Source organism: Haliotis cracherodii, unplaced genomic scaffold, assembly GCF_022045235.1.
Source record: "Haliotis cracherodii isolate W230 unplaced genomic scaffold, xgHalCrac1.p SCAF_27, whole genome shotgun sequence".
Classification (NCBI taxonomy): Eukaryota; Metazoa; Mollusca; class Gastropoda; order Lepetellida; family Haliotidae; genus Haliotis; species Haliotis cracherodii.
This window is the reverse complement of record NW_027266283.1, coordinates 3,702,768-3,723,863: the sequence shown is the minus strand read 5'-3', so window position 1 is coordinate 3,723,863 and position 21,096 is coordinate 3,702,768. Positions and strand designations below refer to the sequence as shown.

Below are 21,096 nucleotides of genomic sequence, written 5' to 3'. Positions count from 1 at the left end.
GTTTGAGAATGACCCATATAAGCTAACAATCATGGATCATAATCACAGCGAACTCGGGCTTCATTGATATTAGCATCCTGGCACGCATCTCCACGGCGCCTCACACGAATGATCCTTCCGTGCCCGCGCTACTCGTTAACACTAACGTATATGTCGGTAGTCTTGTCATACAGACAGATAGAGATGTGGATATAATAGTAAGGTCATGATCATGAGGGTTTTCAGTTAAATATAGTTATTGCATTTCAACATTAATGTATGGTGCCTTAAATTGCCAACGTGTATTATACAATTAATTCATTATCACATTTAAAAACAACAACATCGTGATAACTCCATACGTTATAGCAATCCGTCGTTTTGTCTTATGAAAGAGGATTCTATGTACAACGACAGTCAGTGAGATCACATTATGAATCCGACATCCATAAAGAATATTTGTGTAATTTTTTTTTTTTTAAATCGATATAAGACAAGTTATCCCTCTATTATTATGTTGACGAGCAACAGTAAACTAAACTACAACCATGCAGGTAGTGACCATCCTTAAGACACCTGGACACAGGGATGGACATAAACCCACCCTCGGTATTTGTCAAACTGCTGACCATGTGGCCTAACACCTGTTTGTGTCTTCATTCAACACTACATAGACTCGTCAAGCTAACGGGGCTCCATCCTTAGAACACAGAAGATGTGGCGGTGCGGCCTACTCGTTGTCTTGGTCACCGCGGTTTCAGGCGCTGCAGGTGGGGGTAAGCCTATTCTTGACGTGGACTCTAATTCGTTTAACGAGGAATACATTTGAAAGTATGACAGTCATTGTTAATATTCTGTTAATGCGTTTTTGTTTCTAAACATATAATGTAAAGTGTTGCCGGCATCGTCGAGGGTCACTACTTAAATCATATGGTAGAGAGTACCTGTGTTATCATTAACCTTATTGTTATTTGTGCGTAGAATCTGTTTGGGTGGATAATCGAGTCTGGATATTCTCTGGTGTAGACGTTTTACATTTACTGATCCTTTTTACCTTGACTCTTGGGAAGTTTTACCTTTATAGTTGTGAAACTGGTCATGTATTCAATGTAAAACTGGTCATGTATTCTATATAAAACTGGTAATGTATTCTATGTAAATCTGAAGTAAGACGAGTTCTATGGATGAACAACTTCTTTATTACAATTAGTGCGACGTTTCGGTGTAGATCCTAACACCTTTATCAAGCAATAGATGGATAGGGCTAAACAACATACTTATTATTAGGTATATATACACTTATTGACATCTAAGTTGTTACAGTGACTAGTTGATGGACACAGAGAGGTGATTAAGCTAATTGGAAGCCAGTGGATGACTAATGAACACAGAGTAAACAAGCAGACAGATGGAGATGATGGTAGCCACTGTATTAATTGGATGGACAAAGGGATTTAGCAATTAGGTGATGGTAAGCAGGCGGGATGTAATAGCCTTGGTCTCTGTTCATTGCTGGCTGGATCCTTTTGATGTAGATGGTTTCTAGGAGTTTCCTGATTTTGTAGTCTGATTGGTTGTTTGCCAGGATCTTGATGTTGTTCCACTGGATATTGTGATCGGGGTGGGTTTGGGTGTGGTCGGAGATGGCTGATTTTGAGTCATTTTTTTGTACTGAGGTCTTGTGTTCTTTTATTCTTTTATTTAATTCTTTTATTCACCACACACATCATCCACCTCTCTGTGTCCATCAACTAGTCACTGTAAGAACTTAGATGTCAATAAGTGTATATATACCTATGTTGTTTAGCCCTATCCATCTATCGCTTGATAAAGGTGTGAGGATCTACACCGAAACGTCGCACTAATTGTAATAAAGAAGTTGTTCATCCATAGACTCGTCTTACTTCATCACTCCAACTTCTAAATGCCACTGAAAGAAGTTATGTAAATCTGGTAAGGCATTCTATGTACAACTGGTCATGCATTCCATGTAAAACAGGTAGTTCATTCTATGTAAAACTGGCAGTGTATTCTATGTAAAACTGGTAGTTTATTCTATGTAAAACTGGTAGATTATTCTATGTAAAACTTGAAAGTATTCTATTTTAAACTGGAAATGTATTCTATGTAAACCTGGTAAGGTATTCTATGTAAAACTGGTAATATATTCTCTGTAATACTGGTAGGGTATTGTATGTAAAACTGGTCATGTATTCTATGTGAAACTGGTAGTTTATTCTATGTAAAACTGGTAGTTTATTCTATGTAGAACTGGTAAGGTATTCTATGGAAAACTGGTAGTTTATTCTATGTAAAACTGGTAATATATTCTATGTAAAACTGGTAAGGTATTCTATGTAAAACTGGAAATGTATTCTATGTAAAACTGGTAGTTTATTCTATGTAGAACTGGTAAGGTATTCTATGTAAAACTGGTAGATTATTCTATGTAAAACTGGTAAAGTATTCTATGTAAAACTGGTCATGTATTCTCTGTAAAACTGGTAATATATTCTACGTAAAACTGGTAAGGTATTCTATGTAAAACTGGTAATATATTCTATGTAAAACTGGTAAGGTTTTCTATTTAAAACTGGAAACATATTCTATGTAAAACTGGTAGGGTATTCTATGTAAAACTGGTAAGGTATTCTATGTAAAACTAGTAAGGTATTCTATGTAAAACTACTGGTAATATATTCTATGTAAAACTGGTAAGGTATTCTATGTGAAACTGGTAAGGTATTCTATGTAAAACTGGTAGTTTATTCTATGTAGAACTGGTGAGGTATTCTTTGTAAAACTGGTAGTTTATTCTATGTAAAACTGGTAGTTTATTCTATGTTAAACTGGAAATGTATTCTATGTAAAACTTGAAATGTATTCTATGTAAAACTGGTAGTTTATTCTATGTAAAACTGGTAGTTTATTGTAGTAAAACTGGTGATGTATTCTCTTTTTTTTAATCTATCGACTATAGAATGGCCAAATACTATTTTTGTACAATTTCCATTTTTGATTTGTTCGACCATTTTCTAAATTAAATGTCTGAACCAAGTACTGAAGAGGAAGTGTTTATGATTACTGCTATCGTTGACATGAGTTTCTATAACAAAACTAGGAGAAAGTAAAGCGTCTTTCTTTGCTCGGCAAGGCTATCATTGCACCATTTCTATTTAATGAATGTAAAACGCTCAAACAAAAGAACTTTCAAAATATGCATGAATCTAACCTTAGCACAATTGTAGTATTTCCCTGACAAATTATTCCATGCTAATCGCATGACTATATCCAAGTTAAAGTCTTGTTTATATGCATGTCTGTATTGCAGTTATTCAATGGCCAGACTACTGGAATACACAGAAACGTTGTAATTATCACAGGATCTTACATTTGGGCTAACTAAATTAAAATAGTGTCAATAATATGGATACTATTATATAGATTTGTAGTACAAAATAGATAGCAACCAGAAGTCAGCGTGTTATTCGTCATTCATTCATCATCGTCATCCGCTATGGTTTGACGAAAGACGAATTATTTCGACATTTGTCATTCAACTAACACGATTACAATACAATAGAATAACGAATGACAAATGACGAAGCAACTCTCTTTTCGATTTTATTTTAATATTGGAATTTGAATGACAAATGGCGTAGAGACTCCTTTCGATTATATTTTGATTTTGGAAGTTGAATGACGAATGACGAATAATTGCGACTAAGGAATAGCATACCTAAACAGAACTGATTACAGAACATCAAAATGACATAGTTTGCGGGCTTTCAAAAAAATAATTCCGCAAATTAATGGAGTCATCCTGTTTAATTTTGTGCCATGTTACACGTGAGGTTGATGCCACTATGCCAGGACTGACCATCTTCCATGTCTCCCCCACAGAGACCATGCAACATGTCTATTTCAGAGATCTGCAGCCGTCAGTGTGGGGCGAATGGTTTCCTGCTGGACGCGCTCTGTCTCTGCAGCTGCAGGGATGGCTTCACTGGAGATTCCTGCGGTGAGCTTCAGACCGAACTGCGTGAAGACTGACCATTTAATAGTTTTACTTTCATGATTTTACCTTGATACTAGTATATATTCCAGAATCCGCTGTAAAGTATAATTTAGCCCTTGCTTTTAAAATCAGTAATTGGTGGGTGTCTTGAAGTGAATAGGTGTTGTTATTCACCCTGAAATGTTGTATTTGAAGTAGTAATAAAGTTGTGTGTTGTATCACATACGCATATTTATTTCAAGGACATCCAGCAATTTCTGATTATAAACATCAAGGGCCATGTGTATATACTTGTATGTGCGATCGTGCGTGCGTGCGTGCGTGCGTGCATGCATGCGTGTATACATCCCCTCCCTCCCGAATATTAAAATACCTTAGTTTCATGTGACTTATTCACTGTAGGTTGTAATCCTATTGCTGTAGATACATCCATAAGCATTCATTCTCATATGAAAAGCTAACTTGTCATCACTTTTTTGGTGGTTGTCTGTCAGAAGTTTCGTACTTACTCAACGTTTATGTATATCGTTTCTTCAGTTCAGGGTTTATCCGCAAATAATTGTCAAGCATGTTTTTGTTGACATTTATCCGACTTTGCTAATCAATGCCTTCAATGCTAGGTGATGGAATTACGTATCGGGGGAATATTCGTGTATAGTATTTATAAAGCCTTGGGGTCTTCTGTGTGCTTTCAGAAATCCCGCCCCCTTGTGATCTGACCTGCACCTCCCCACAGACCCTGGACACGGCAACGTGCACCTGTACTACCCCAGGTAACAACACACATAGGGTTACTACATGACCACTACATGACCACTACGTGACGACCACATGACACGACATGACCACTACATAACACTACATGACCACTACATAACCACTACGTGACGACCACATGACATTACATGACAACTACATAACCACTACATGACCACTACATAACCACTACGTGACCACCACATAACACTGCATGACCATCACATAACACTACATAACCTCTACATGACCACCACATAACAGTGCATGACCATCACATAACACAACATAACTCCTACATGACCACCACATAAGACTATATAACACTACATAACCACTACATGACCACTGCATAACACTACATGACAACTACATGACCACTGCATGCTACTATATTAGACTACATAACACTACATGACCACTACATGACCACTACATAAGACTAAATGACCACCACATGACCACTACATGACCACTACATGACCACTACATAAGACTAAATGACCACCACATGACCACTGCATAACACTACATGATCACTGCATGCGACTATATTAGACTACATAACACTACATGTCCACTACATAACACTACATGACCACTACATAACACTACATGACCACCACATAACCACAACATGACCACCACATAACACTACATGACCACCACATGACACTACATGACCACTACATGACCACCACTTAACCACTACATAACACTACATAACACTACATGACCACTACATAACCACAACATGACCACTACATAATACTACAGGACCACTACATAACACTACATAACACTACATGACCACTACATGACCACCACATAACCACTACATAACACTACATAACACTACATGACCACTACATAACACTACATGACCACTACATAAACACAACATGACCACTACATAACACTACATGACTACTACATAACACCACATAACCACTACATGACCACCACATGACCACCACATAACCACAACATGACCACTATCTAACACTACATGACCACTACATAACACTACATGGCCACTACATGACCACCACATAACCACTACATAACACTACATGACCACATGACCACTATATGACCACTATATGACCACAACATAACCACTGCAAGAAAGCATGAGAGTAAGAAAGCATGGGACATGACCTGCAAGACCAAACTCCAATAGTTTAAGATACACTTGCTATAGTGCTATGATCGCTTTGTGCGAGTAAGGATTTTTAGAACCCGGGATGTAGCCATAAGTAATTCCTCATATCGTGTTCCGCTGAGGTACAGCGGTGCAGCTGGCATTTTCTAATGCGGAGTTTGTTGGACATTCATAGCAATAAATGGGATGGTTGAGAAACAATTACACTAAAGGCATCTCATTAATATTTGTTTTAAAAAACAGAATTGTTTTCACAGCATTAAAGCTTGCGGGTACGATTGCTGCAGAAGCTGGTCATGGAAGTCAGGCGTCTTGTTAGTTTCGTATCCACTGCACTCTGATGAAAGGGTAGTCATGTTACAACTATAACTGATCTCAGCCTGTGTCGGTAAACGTTCAGAAGATTTACCATCAATTGTATTGGAGTGGTTGACCACTGATTGAGGAATAACCATATACTCCGAAACGTTGTGTTCCTCATAATAAGAAGTTAACATCCGTAATTTCTCTTCCCTTATATATCTAATTATATTTAACAAATGGCAAGCAAGGAAAACAAACCTCTTTGTACGGGATAATTAATTCTTCTGACCAATGGTAAACAATGCAGTTGACCGTTCAGTTTGCCAATCAATAAACTAGAACTAGAATAAGGCACCATCGTCTCTGCCGCTTGTTCTGTCGCACAGTGTCAGAATGTTTGTAGAAATAATGTGCATATTATGAAAGCTAAATTGAAAATAAATTGGAATCGTCATTCATGTTGTACTATATTAATGTTCTCCTTTACATCATTATTTATTGTGTCTGGCTTTTCTAAATGTAATTTGTTTGCATATAAACGTGGAAATACTACCAGTATCACCTGTCACGGCCAGAAGTAGTTCCTCAACAGCGGAATGTGCACAGAAATATACGGATGTTTACTTCATATACTGAACAATTAGTCCACTGTGCAAGAGGTAGTTCTCACGGAACAAAACCCAGAGTGATATTCTCTGTTCATGGAACCAAGAGGTCTCACATACAAATAGCAATGCAAATCATTCATCAGCCTTTTCTCAAAATTGGCTCAATAAAGTGTCAGAATCTCTCTCTTGAATTTAAACTTGAAAACAATGGCCATTATAATGTGCAACCGATAATCGCGCTGGCTCGCACCTCCATTCCAATACCTGTTCACAGCATCTTCTCGAATATATGTTCAGAACATTGCATGGATAGCTACGGTTTTTTGTGGTCTACCTATAAAGACATTTCACCTATTGACTGTTGGAACAAGGCAGTTAGATACTGAGTGATACATGATAATAACACTATATAAATATATTTAAAAAATAAATATGAAACGTCAAGACCAGAGAATTACCAGTTTCGATATCTGACGATAAAGGTTCCACCTGGCGCAAAAGGCAAAACTGCGGTGAAAATGATATGAATGGATCACTTAAAATCAGTGATGACACCAGGTGTTCGCGAAAAGGGTAAGCTTGCACGCCCTACCAATAGCCCTACCACTTATAGAATTTGCATGAAAAGGTATGTGTTTGTTGCCTGACACCGCAAAACAGCAGCATCCCTGCATTATCTCTCTAAACCTTACATGCAGTATATAATCTGCGAAATCTTAATTGACAAATTTACTAAAACAAGATACATTTTAATAAAATGTTGGAAAACCACGTACTCAATATTTGACGGAAAGACATCCATTCAATAATAAGCCTTAAGCTCAAAATACATCCCTTGCATTCCCTTGCATGTTATTGAATTCTACATTTTGGGGGGACGAAAGTTAGGTTTCAAATCTAAATAGAATCAACATGTACTTTCTTTCTTTCAGGGCTATCCAGGAATAAACGAGCGGTAAGTATTTTATGTTTTATGTATTTTGAGGAAAGTAAATTATTGTACATGTATAGCAAAGTAAGAACCAGACAACAATATATTTGATCATGCATGATGCGCATGGTGGGTATGATGGCTATAATGCGTAAGATGCCTATGATGCGTAAGATGCGTATGATGCGTATGATGCTCATGGTGTGTATGGTGCGTATGATTGTTTCAATGCGTATGATGCCTATGATGCGTAAGATGCGTATGATGCGTATGATGGTTATAATGCGTATGATGCCTATGATGCGTAAGATGCGTATGATGCTCATGGTGTGTATGGTGCGTATTATCATTCAGGTAAAACCTTTGAAGAAGAAATTACAATTTCTATTACCTTTTCTAAACCACGATGAGGGGCGGTCGGGTAGCCTAGTGGTTAAAGCGTTCGCTCGTCACGCCGAAAACCCGGGTTCGATTCCCGACATGGCTACAATGTGTGAAGCCCATTTCTGGTGTCCCCCGCCGTGATATAATTGCTGGAATATTGCTAAAAGCGGCGTAAAACCATACTCACTCACTCACTAAACCACGATGAAGACGAGCCAGATTGAACATACGGCAGCCATTTCACCCACCACAAAAGCAATGGTCGGAGGAGATAGATTCTCCAGTATCGTCACAAACTGATAGTGATTCATAACGCATGCCTGTAATATACATGATCTGTAAGTCGGAATCGTGCAATGGACTCTCTCGGCAGCCATTTCATATGATCATGGAAAGGGTTTTTCGATCTAATTTACACAGGCATGTGACCCTGTCTACACGGCTCTTGTCGCCGACCACAGCATGTGCCTTGACGATGCTGCCAAATCCAACTCAGCTCCATTCAGCGCTGCGGAGGCGCAGGTTCTCGTTGATCAACACAACGCTTTCAGGGCTCAGGAACCAAACGCTGCAGGGATGATGAAATTGGTGAGTTAGCAGTTTAGATGATCGTGTAGACACGTGGAGGCACAAGGAAGTAATATGTCATCACTGTCGTGTTGAATCAATGCCGATGTGACAAACTGTCTCAGTATTAGTAGGGTAATTGTTCAAGGTAAAGAGATCAGTTGACATGAAATTGAGGTTGTCATTTGGTATGGTGGCAGGGGTGGGGGAGGATGTCAGTCATCTCAGGCTTTGTGATAGAGTTGTGTCCCTTAGACACACCAGAAACCTATGATCGGGAGTGAGAAACCCATGTTCTCCTTCTCTTGGCATCCCTCGCAGTGATGCTGCTGGAATAGTACTATCATAGAACACGTGACGCCCCTCTTCTCTTCATCAGAGTAGAACTGCTGTCAAAGATACATATCACATTTCTGAAGTAGGGTTAACTACAGTCGTGTTAATGACAGCTGTTTAACATCAGTAGAGTGAGTGAGTATGGCTTAATATCACTGTGGGGGGCACCAGAAGATGGGCTTCACACAGTGTTCCCCTGTTGGAATCGAACCCGGGGCTTCAGCGTGACGAGCGAACGCTTTAACCACTAGCCTACCTGACCGCCCCCAGTATCAGAGAGCCAGCAACAGGGAACTGTTGGAGGGGACACTGAAGCCCACACGTATCATTGTTGTACCTGATGTCACGTCAGTCAGATAGCGACCGCCTCCGTGGTCTAATGGTAGAGCGTCCGCCCGGAGAGCGGAAGGTCCGGGGTTCGATCCCCAGCTGCGTCATACCAAAACACGTTAAAAGATGGTACTTGTTGTTAGTCTGTCTGGCGCTCGGCATTAAGGGGCTAAAACAAGGACTGGTTGGCTCGGAGTCAGTATGCTGTGTCTGAGTGGGGTATTCATGTTAAACTGCGGCATGGTATCTCAGTGTGCTAGCACTATAAATCGGCATCAGTCCGGACTAGTACAAGCAGCCACACACACACACACACACACACACACATACACGTGCAGGCACGTCGCTATGTAAGTGCAATAATCTTGGACGCGACGTTAAACCCCATTTCACCTCACCTCACCTCAGTCAGATAGCTTCGTTCTTGATTGTGAAGTTTTATAACAGGCTTGTTTCTTATTGGCGGGTTCAATCGCACCACTGTTGTATGCTAAATATAATGCATCCCATTCAGTCATCGTCCTATAGGATTCCGACTTAGCACCAATTGTGCTATCCTCCCTCCTGATCTGTTTCATCATGCATATTTATCTGAATTTCTGCTCTGATTTGCAACCAAGGGATTACGCCAAAAAGTTTAACTTGAGCTTCAGGTATATGGTCTGATATCGTCCAATAATGATCACATGGCCAATTTCCTTCCATTCATTTACAACACCAGACCGGTAAAACAAATTCAACTCTTTCAAATTTAAATCTGTACATAAACACTCAGAGTGACATAAACAGTGTATGTCAAAATTGTGTTCCAATTGTCCACTTTCCCCTTGTGTCAAGCATAATCCCAGCATAATTCCATTGTTCTAGTGTGTCTACCTTTCACAACCTTTAAGGTACAGTAAAGAATGCTCTTTCTACGAGGATTTCAAAGAGCGTCATATGACTCGCCCAAAACTTGTTAAATTTGGTTTACAAAATTCATAGCTTTTAAGAAGCTTTACACTTTGAGAACATTTCCAAATTGACGCATCAGTGACCAAAATGATGCCCGATGAAATTCACTATTTAGGCAACATTTTTTAAGAAGAATAATTGACTTGCCTTTGCATGTGTTTGTGGCGGGTGCCACCAGTGCTCACCTTTTCGTGAACACCTGGTATCATCACTATTTGAAAGTGATTCATAAACACATATTTATGATCTACATGTAATCCGAATCGTAGATTGGACAGCGATTGTTCACTTATGTTTTCTACCTTGCAGATATGGGACGCTGACATCGCCGCCGTTGCCCAGAAATGGGCTCAGCAGTGTGGACAGATAGGAGCTCATGAATCTGTCTCAAACAAGCGATCTGTACCAAGTAAGTCCCTAAGCTTATCTTCTTTACAATTAGGAGCGGTGTGGTAGCCCAGTTGTTACAACATTCCTTCGTCACGCCTAAGACATGGTTTCGATTCCCCCACATGAGTAAAATGAGTGAAGCCTATTTCTGGTGTCCCCAACCGTGTTATTGCTGGAATATTGCTAAAAGCGGCGTAAAACCATACTCACTCACTCACTCTTTACAATTATTTCCATTATGGCTAAATCATTTCCCCCTTAAATGCATATCATAAAAATATATTTTGTCACATGTCTAGATCTAGTTATTATCATATTAATTACAAAGACATGAGCGGTTCGTTTTACCAAACGAAGTTTTTAAATTAGGAGAGCGTTAACACAATGTTCTCTGCTGAATAGTCACGGTGACAAGTGCTTACGTCGAAAGGCACCAAACCAAAGGCCTCATATACCTTTCAGTCAAATATATTTTAGACTCTGACGATAGCAGTGTAATAAGAATACTTGCCTTTACTGTCTCAGAAGTTACTTTCATGGAATGTTTCGGTCAGCAGTTCAAATGTTTATATGTGACGGCAGCAATGATAAACAACATATCATCGAATTGCAGTTGGATGCATTAAACCACGACTGTGTATGTATTGTCCATAGTTTGGGTTCGCTTATTATCAACACTCACATCATGTTCGAATCCCAGAAATGGTGGACTACTTAGATCATCTGTCTTGTAATGGATTCAGAGTCTAACTGACGCACTCGACAAAACGATGTTCACTAATGCTCTCAGTGTATCGCTTGTCAAGCCCTGTTCACTAGCTGTCACTGTGTCACTAAGTACCTGTTCATTAGCTGTCACTGTGTCACCAAGTACCTGTTCACTATCTCTCTCTGTATCACTGTGTCCTTGGGAACAAACCGCCGTCATATAGCTGGAATATTACTGAGTGCGGCGTTAAACAACAAACCAACCAACCTTGGAAACAGACACTCACTGTTTGACAAATGCCCTTAAACCTTTCCCCACATCACTAAATCCCTGTTCACTGACTCCCTCGCCGTATACAGCAACCTATAACCTTATTTCCAGGTCTGCATGGTATCATCATTGGTCAGAATGTTGCTACGCTGCCACAACCCTGGTATTCGTATGAGGACGCTGTAGGCCTCTGGCACGATGAAATTAAGGACTTCGAGTATGGAACCGGATCTGTCAATGGAGGCGTCATTGGTCATTACACACAGGTGGGTAACAGTAAATCTTAAGGACTTAGTAGACTGAGATTTTATGCGAATTGTGCGAGTGGCGGGTGCTACCGGTATGCTGACCCTTTTCGGTGTTATTCTTATTGTCAGTGATCCATTCATATAGTATACCACTATTTTGCCTTTTACACCCAATGTAATCTGTTTCGGCAGATAATCAATGCGTGTGAAGTATGTACGTATACGTAATAACAAATGTGTGTGAAGTACGTACTTGTACGTTATAACAAAGGTTTGTGAAGTATGTACGTATACGTAATAACAAATGTGTGTGAAGTACGTACTCGTACGTAATAACAAATGTGTGTGAAGAACGTACGTATACGTAATAAAAAACGTATGTGAAGTATGTACTCGTACGTAATAACAAATGTGTGTGAAGTACGTACTTGTACGTAATAGCATTGTGTTTGGAATACGCACGTGTACGTAATAATAAACGTGTGTGAAGTGTGTACGTATACTTAAAAACACACGTGTATGAAGAACGTACGTATACGTAATAACAATGTGTTTGAAGTACGTCCGTGACGTAATAAAAAACGTGTGCGAAGTACGTACGTATACGTAATAACAAACGTGTGTGAAGTACGTACGTATACGTTAAAACAAACATGTGTGAAGTACGTACGTATACGTAATATCATATGCGTGTGAAGTATGTACGTATACGTAATAACAAATGTGTGTTAAGTACGTACGTATACGTAATAACAAATGTGTTTGAAGTACGTACGTCTACGTAATAACAAACGTATGCCCTTTTCACTAGACGTGACCCATGCTGTCTGTCGTGTTATTAGGTGGTGCTTAGTGATGTAGCGCGCATAGGATGTGGCAGAGCAGAATGCAGCGAGGCCAGTGGCATCCAGGAAAAGATCGTTTGTAACTATGCAAGAGGGTATGTATTAGATTTATGCAAGGACACTGACATCGAAGACTCGTAACTCCACGTATTGTTACATCAAGACATGCACTTTATTTGAAAGGTGAACCGAACATTTTGATTTAAACAATATTCCAACAAAAAAAAAGAATGGATTGGTGAACAGGCAAAGCCTATTTAAACATCTCTCCATACAAAGGACATTTAACAATTAATAAGAGTAAACTGTACATAAAATAATAAATTAGATTAATTGTACCTACTGTTGCAAATATTATGATGCATTTATACACTTTACACACAAATACATAAATACACAAATACACACATACATATATCGGGACATAACCAAACCGGTGCACCCATGCACATGTTCGTATGTACACATATATGCTTGTACAGTTATACCTCCACATACCAGCATGTCACACATACAAACAACTATTGATTGATGTGATCGTAAAGTAGACACATATTTAAATTGTTAAAATCTTTTTTTAAATCAGATCAGTAGATATTGTGGCATTTCCATATAATACTGAATCCAAGTCATATTCTTTGATATGTAGTACATATTGTTCCAAAGATTGCAGTAGTTGCGAAATAAAAAGAAGTAATGTGTAGGATCCTCGAACTCATAATGGTTTCCACAGGAGCAGGTCGTAGACTCATGAATATGTCTATGATATTTGTGTGCATTTAAATCACTGCATCCTAACCTGAATAATTTGACAGAAACGGGTAATAAAGCCAAATATTTTAGGATTTTCTGTTGTGGTGATAGTATTAGTGGAGACAAATACAGTACAGTTTCATTGAACATTATCCAGTAATTCATTCCAGATTCGCACTGTATCGGGTAAAATTATGTGTAGTAGTTAACTGTTCTAGCAATTACAGTCTGTAGCTGTGAAGAAGTTCTTAAATTGTAACGTGCGACCGCTGAGACATTAGGCGGAAAAGGATTACATACATATTTCAGGGACCAACTTATTAACCATTTTGTAAAATGTTTTTAATTGATGAGATTGACGTCTTTTAGATAAGTATTCACGGTTAGTTTCAGAGTATAGAGACGTGTGACTGGTACCACGAGTAGCTCCACATATTGTTCTCAATGCTTCTAAATTTAACCTTTCCAATACCAACGCTTGTTCTTGAGAACAGTTATCTCATACCTGGTCACAATAGTCGAATATTGGCAAAATAAATGATATATAAAGTATAAATGTATATTCTCTAACGGTTTTTCTTGACAGGCGGTATTTGAAAGTTCTAAAGCAGTTAATAATAGGGCTTACTTTAACTATTATATTATCTATATGATTTGACCAGTAGCCATCTTGCTGTAAAATTAGTCCCAGGTGTTTATGCGACGAGACCCGTGTTATTGGAGTACCTTTAATTTTAAGAACAGGTTTTTGGCTTGGGCTAATTTTGCTTGGAAACATTATGGTTTTGTGTGGATTAAACGTTACTTGCCATTGATGCGCCTATACGGATATCCTTTCTAGATCAGCATTTAAACTAATCTGTGCTTTGCTAGGATCATCGACAATAATTTAAAGTGACGCATCGTCTGCAAAGAGACGTATATTACTGTCTATAGCATCAGCCAGGTCATTTATAACAATAAAAAATAATGATGGACCTAGGACCGATCCCTGTGGAATACCTGCCGTGATAGATTTTAACTGTGATTCTTTACCATTTAAAACCACTTTTTGTATTCTATTTGATAGATAACTGTGAAACCATTTCAACAATGTACCTCGAATTCCACATGAAGATAATTTATAAAGTATGCCAAACTTTGTCAAAGGCCTTGCTAATTTCACAAAACACTTCCTTTACTTCTTTTCCATTGTCTAGAGCCTTTGAAATAAAATTATAGATCTAATAATTGATAGTTCGTGGAATTGCCTTCTGTAAAACTTGACTGGGGATTTCTTAAAATACCGTTGTCTTTGAAGAAGTTAAACACATGTTTATGGATACAGTTTTAACTAACAGCTGGCAATGTTTTTAACATGAATTTGACTGTCGATTGTCCAGTGAAATAGTCGTTTACAATATTTGCTTTACAAACATCATCATCATCATCATCTATAATCTTATCTTTATATATAACAGCTGGAAAGATAAACTAAGCGGCAAAAGAAAGTATAGGTTGACAATTTGTAATTTTCCTAAAAACGGCGATAACTAGTGGAAAGTGGGTATTGGGAATATGACTGCTCAGGAACAGGAACCATAAAACACCTCACCCGAACGCGCCACCTTTGACGGCGCTCGTGCGGTGAAACAGGTTTCCCGCCTATGGCATAAACTGTACGTGCATGTCAGCTGCAGGGTATAACCACACGCGATGAAAGCACACAAAAGAAATGCCACGACTGTCACAGGAGCAGAGAGGGGGAGAGACATCGGTATGGCCGAAATGAGGGCAACACAGGTCCAGAAGGTTTGGTTGTACACCAATGGCAGTAGCCAGGCTGATTCAACGGTACAGACAGACAGGGAGGACACAGGACAGGCCTAGAACCGGACGCCCCGAGTGACAACACCACTTGAAGACGGTCAGATACGGCTCATTCACCTGCGAAACAGATTCGTAACGGCGACGGCAACGACAGCAACAGCGTTGGGACATCCTATTAGCCAAAGTACAGTACTACGACGACTTCGTGCTTATGGAGTACGAGTGTATTGTCCTTTCCTAGGAATGGTACTGACTGCTCAACATCGACGCCTGAGACTGCGATGGACAAGGCAGGTTCGACGCTGGCAAGTGAGAAGTCGGCGTCGAGTGCTTTTTACTGATGTAAGTCGGTTTAACTTGTTTCGAAATGACGGCAGAGAACGAATATGTCGACGCCGAGGGGAACGTTTGGCCTCCGGCGTGTATTCGAGAGGTCCATCCATTCGGGGGGGGGGGGGGGGGGGGTGTCATGGTGTGGGGCGGTATTTGTGGAGATCAGAAGACTGATTTGGTGATTATACAGGGAAACCAGAACGCTGTGCAGTACAGAGACCAAGTGTTGCAGCCAGTTGTGCTTCCCTTCTTACAAAACCAACAGCAGGGGACATTGTTTCAACACGACAGTGCCAGGCCCCATACTAAAAGACTGACTCGGAACTTTCTAAACCAGCACAGCAGAACGTTTCCGTTTTGCCCTGGCCTGCCCACTCACCCGATATGAATCCTATTGAACATCTGTGGGACCATCTTGACAGACGGGTTAGAGCACGCCATCAGCCTCCCGTCAACAGACAAGTATTGCAGCAAGCCCTGAGAGACGAGTGGCAACGGATTCCAGTCCACGTCACCAGAAGACTCGTCATCGATGAGGTGGCGTATCACAGCATGCATTGAGGCAGCTGGAGGTCATACACGCTATTGAGGCAACTATGTAGGCAATGAACTTGTATTGTGTCTGACAATTTTTGGTGACATTTCACACAACTTCTGAAAATGAAATTTCTTCCCCCACCTTTGTTTACCTTGAGCTTACATTACCTGTGATTGCACAATTTCATTCAAACTGTGGTTGATCAATCATTTGTTACCCCTCCTTAGATTATATTATAATTCACAACAAAACCTCTTCTTGTTATCTTATTTATCGATCATGGAACTCGACCTATACTTTCGTTTGCCGCCCAGTTTAGTATTTGGATTTTAGTTTTTTAAGAAGCCGTTCACCAAACTCCACCAAGTTTTAAATCTCGGAAATATTAATGTTTTCACCTTTTTGCAGTAATATTGCAGTAATATTGTTTTGCAATTCTAACAGATGTGACAACTAGATTTCGTAATTGTCTAAAGGCTTTCCAGTCCGAGGGATAGTTTCTCTTCTTTGCAGTTTTATGTTTACGGTTGCGTTTACGCGTTAAACGACTGATCTCATTGTTCATCCACGGATTGTCCTTACTTCTTACTGTAATAATGTTATTGGGGACGTAAACTTCGTGGCCTCTACAGAGTACAGTAAACTACGGTTAAAACGAACTCAAAGGGACCACTAATTTTAGTTCGTTATACCCGTAGTTCGTTTTAAGCATATTTATACTCAAAAACCCTTAGACCCGAGAACGTCCAGTTCATTTGTGGCAAAAATTACAGACAATGAAAATTGTTGTTTAGGCCCGCACAAAAGGCGGACAAATTTATTACAAGGTATATATAAACGCCCAAGCACAGAGTTCCAGGTCCATAGAAAATGTTTTGTATTGCAAATTGACCGGTTCGCCCGAGTCTCTTCCACCTGGGGATTCGTCTTCGGTAACGTCTGTTGCCTGCAAAAGTAAATCCTGGTGGCAGTATCTCTTATCTAGCTTATCATAAGATATTTTGTATCATGACGCACTATATAGGCCTACATTTCGTAAACAATGTAATCTAAAACAGCTGTAGTTAATTATTGGTGCGGACCAATACTTGAGATATAGTCCGCACGAAATGGAAATCGTAAAAGATTCCTTGATGGAACATGAAATTATTTACATTAATAATTGTTAGAATTAAATAATGAAACTCATTGAGCAAATTGCCTGGCTCTGAGGCATAGTGTCTACTCATGCGAGACACCACACCCCTGTCTTAACACTTATTATAAGGGTAAGGTATAAAATGCAACCATACAACACCCAACTCTACTCTGTAATTCACAAAGGCCCCTAGTTGGGACGTGTAAATATTTACATGTAGCTACTCATAAAATAGTTAATGACAGACTTTAATTGAACAAACACGCCTGATCATGAAGCGTAGTGTCTGCCCATGCGAAACACCACACTCCCTGTCTTGGCATAATGAACCATAACATGTTAACACACATCATAACATAGTAAGTGATACATTAACAGACTCAACTCTGTAATCCCAGCTGTATGAGTAGATCGATAACAATCGCATTTTCCCTACATTTAAGTGATAAATAAAACTCTAGATAGCCAAACTGCCCTTGCTAATTGGTCCTATTCAGCGATTAAGCTCTTTTTCCGCTGAGCTACGCTACCGACAACAACCCTTATTCTCTACAGCTGAACACGAATATATGCTTTAAATGCATCTGAATTCCACCGGCCCCTTTGCTGCACCTATACGGAAACTGTGTCCTTTGTATCTAGTAGAATCCTACCTTAAGAAGTTAAATACGACTCTGAGTGCCTCTTTAAAGGAGGATCTTGCTACCGGTTTAAAGCATCTGTCACAAAACAGAGGGCCTGGGAAGAGAGACCTTTGTCGTGGGTAACGTTTGAGCGCAGCAACTGGACATAGTTTACTGTCTAACTTGTCTAGTGTGACGATCTTGCTAGCTTTACCGCTGTTGTGTTAATACGTCGATATGTTAAGATAGGCCGCGGAGCTGGAAAGTGAAACGTCTTGCACCTGCAAGGCCGCTTCGTCATCCGAACTACGCACCGTCAGTTCACCAATCCGAAAAAATCTGTGAAAGGCGACTAAAAACATTGTGTCATAGAGTAGTCTGATTGAAGGGTTGGAAAACACCACAGGTAATGTGTCAATCATCCTGCCCAGTATGTCCTCTGTGATTGGTAGACGCTGGTCTACTGAAGAACCCCATGTAACAACTTCTGAACTTGAAAAGAATTTGATTTGTCCTCTAAACCGCGAATTTTATGAATGTAACCTAACGCTGAAATGTAGGTCCTCCGTGTTGAAGGTGCTAACTTTAAATGAAACATATACGCCAAAAACAGTGCCCAGTTAGGTGTTGCCATCGGTAGCGCCGGCGAAATACCTAGACAATCCCGGGGGAATTCATTGTACAAATCCCACGCCCTGGTATATGTAGCCTGACTATTCTTACATAGAGCTGCCCCTAATAAAGTATCTAAGTGAATAGATTATTCTCGGGTTGTAGGGGCGGAGGAATCCGCGTTTCCTGCTTGTCTGCCCATGGTGCCTGACTGAGAAATTTTGATATCTGTAAACGAGAAAGTAGGTCTGCCCACTTATTACGTCTTCCCAGTATGTGTTCCGCTCTGAAAATTATATCCCGTTTCAAACACAAAAGAATAAGGTCCCTCACCAAGGACATCAACTTGACGTCTTTAGACGTTTGCTTGTTGATAACGGACACTAAAGCTATGTTGTCTGTATGAAACAGAATCTATTTTCCTCTTAGCTCTTCAGACCATAGGGGGCACGGGTGGCCCAGTCGTCTAAGGTGCCGCGTTTCGCTGTGCAGAGTTGCGTCCATTGGGCACGCCAGAAACCTATGATTGTGGGTTCGAATCCCGATTTTTTTTCGCATATACAGCATAACGACAGCAAATAGTCGGGACAAAAAGTAGGTTCGTTATATCCGTCAGTTCGCCATAAGCGTGTTCGTTATAAACGTAGTTTACTGTATTGAAGTGAATTCTGTAACTGCATCATCTACGCAATTACTGTAATTAGCTAACTCGTTCTGGTCATTGCCATTGAGATCGACCGATCACCCATCAACATCAAAAGATTATGATTAAATATTGTTCTGGTATATGCGAAACATTTTGGTTAAGGTATGTTAATTCCTACATACACTGGACAATGGTCACTACAAACAGGGTCAAGCACAATACTATAACGTGATCAGATAAAGTAGCGTACTAGAATGGTAGGTTGGCTCAGAGATTATCTGTTTCAGACCATATGCCCATTGTAGAAATTCAATTTTTTGTGTATTTTCTCCAAGAAAATCAATGTTAAAATCTCCTGGGATAATGGTATCAGTATTAAGGTCTGTAGCATTACCTATACATATGCCAATGAGATCCCAGCATGAGATGTTTTTGTCTGCACTATGAAATAATCCAATTAATACAATACAGGTTTTGAATATGACCAGTATCCATAAAACCTCGAGTCAAATTATAGTTAAGAGGTCCATGCATTAAACTATTCCCGACATATATTGCGAAGCCACTACCTCAAGCCAGAACGGTAAATGATAGCCAGGAATAGTTGACTAGAGCTGACTATCCGAAATGCCAGGATGTAACCATGTTTGTGTGATACGGTAATGTCATAGCATTAAAACTCAATAGCTATGGGGTCTGTCTTATCCTTGACACTGCGTACATTTAGTTGAACTATGTTAAAATCTGATAGTTTATAAGGGCCTGGATTTGTGTGGATATCTACACAGCAGAGTAACATGATCATTTGTAGGGTAACGTTGTAAAGAGGGAATGATCTATATAGAATACCTACATTACACAAATGTAAACAGTTATTAAATGTGTGCGTGTTCTTTGAGTACATTGCCATTGCAAATATGCCCACCGACTGCCTGTAATGTACAATATCAATCCCCATCATCTGAGTTCATGACCCGTGAAGATCCGGGGTAGAATAGACCTTGAGCAACCCACGCTTGTCGTAAAAGGCGACTATGCTTGTCGTAAGATGCGACTAACGGGATCGGGTGGTCAGGTTCGGTGACTCCCAATGGCGTGGATGCATGCTTATGATGTCAATCACTGGATTGTCTGGAATATTGCTGAGTGCGGCGTAAAACAACAAACAAACATCTAAGTTCATTGCAAGGCCCGTGAAGATTCCGGGGTAGAATAGGTCAATGGGGACAATAAAACACAAGGATTTGCTGGGGAAAATGTAAGTGATAAATATTGGTAAGTTGAACAGAAAGATGAGAGGATAAAAACAAAGTCACCATAGACGTAGATTAAGGAGAAAAAATGTATGATATCATTTCAAAGAACAAACGTAATAGATAAGTATAAAAACAAAAAATAGATAAATAAAATAAAAATATAAAGATTATGTTCATAGTCATCAATAAACAAAGCTGAGTGCGGCGTAAAACAACAAACAAACATCTAAGTTCATTGCAAGACCCGTGAAGATTCCGGGGTAGAATAGGTCTTCAGCAACCCATGCTTGCCGTAAAAGGCGACTAAACTTGTCGTAAAAGGCGACTTACGGGTGTTATGACTCGCTGACTTGGTTGATGCATGTCATCGATCCCAATTGCGTCGATCGATGCTCATGATATTAATCACTGGATTGTCTGGTCCAGACTCTATTGTTTACAAACCTTCGTCATATAGCTGGAATATTGCAGAGTGCGGCGTTAAACAACAAACAAACGAACTGACATGCCGAACATTTTCTGTGATCCCCAGCGGAATCCCTTTAGGACAGAACATTTTTTGTTTTAGTAAAACAGGAGGCAAATTATTTTTGCC

The 21,096-nt window shown here is 39.7% G+C and overlaps 1 protein-coding gene and 1 pseudogene across 1 annotated transcript in view; one reads left to right on the top strand and one right to left on the bottom strand.

The window, feature by feature from the left end:
• The first annotated feature begins 657 nt into the window (after positions 1–657).
• The window catches only part of LOC139473243 (uncharacterized), a 34,185-nt gene continuing 13,746 nt past the window's right edge, over positions 658–21,096 (top strand). Inside the window, exons 1-8 of the mRNA XM_071255776.1 lie at positions 658–755; positions 3,908–4,000; positions 4,693–4,770; positions 7,762–7,784; positions 8,565–8,732; positions 10,641–10,740; positions 11,812–11,966; positions 12,791–12,888. Of these exons, the coding sequence (XP_071111877.1) occupies positions 695–755; positions 3,908–4,000; positions 4,693–4,770; positions 7,762–7,784; positions 8,565–8,732; positions 10,641–10,740; positions 11,812–11,966; positions 12,791–12,888 (776 nt within the window). The 5' untranslated portion in view covers positions 658–694. The remainder of the gene's footprint in view (positions 756–3,907; positions 4,001–4,692; positions 4,771–7,761; positions 7,785–8,564; positions 8,733–10,640; positions 10,741–11,811; positions 11,967–12,790; positions 12,889–21,096) is intronic.
• On the bottom strand, positions 17,939–18,801 carry LOC139473107 (uncharacterized; annotated as a pseudogene).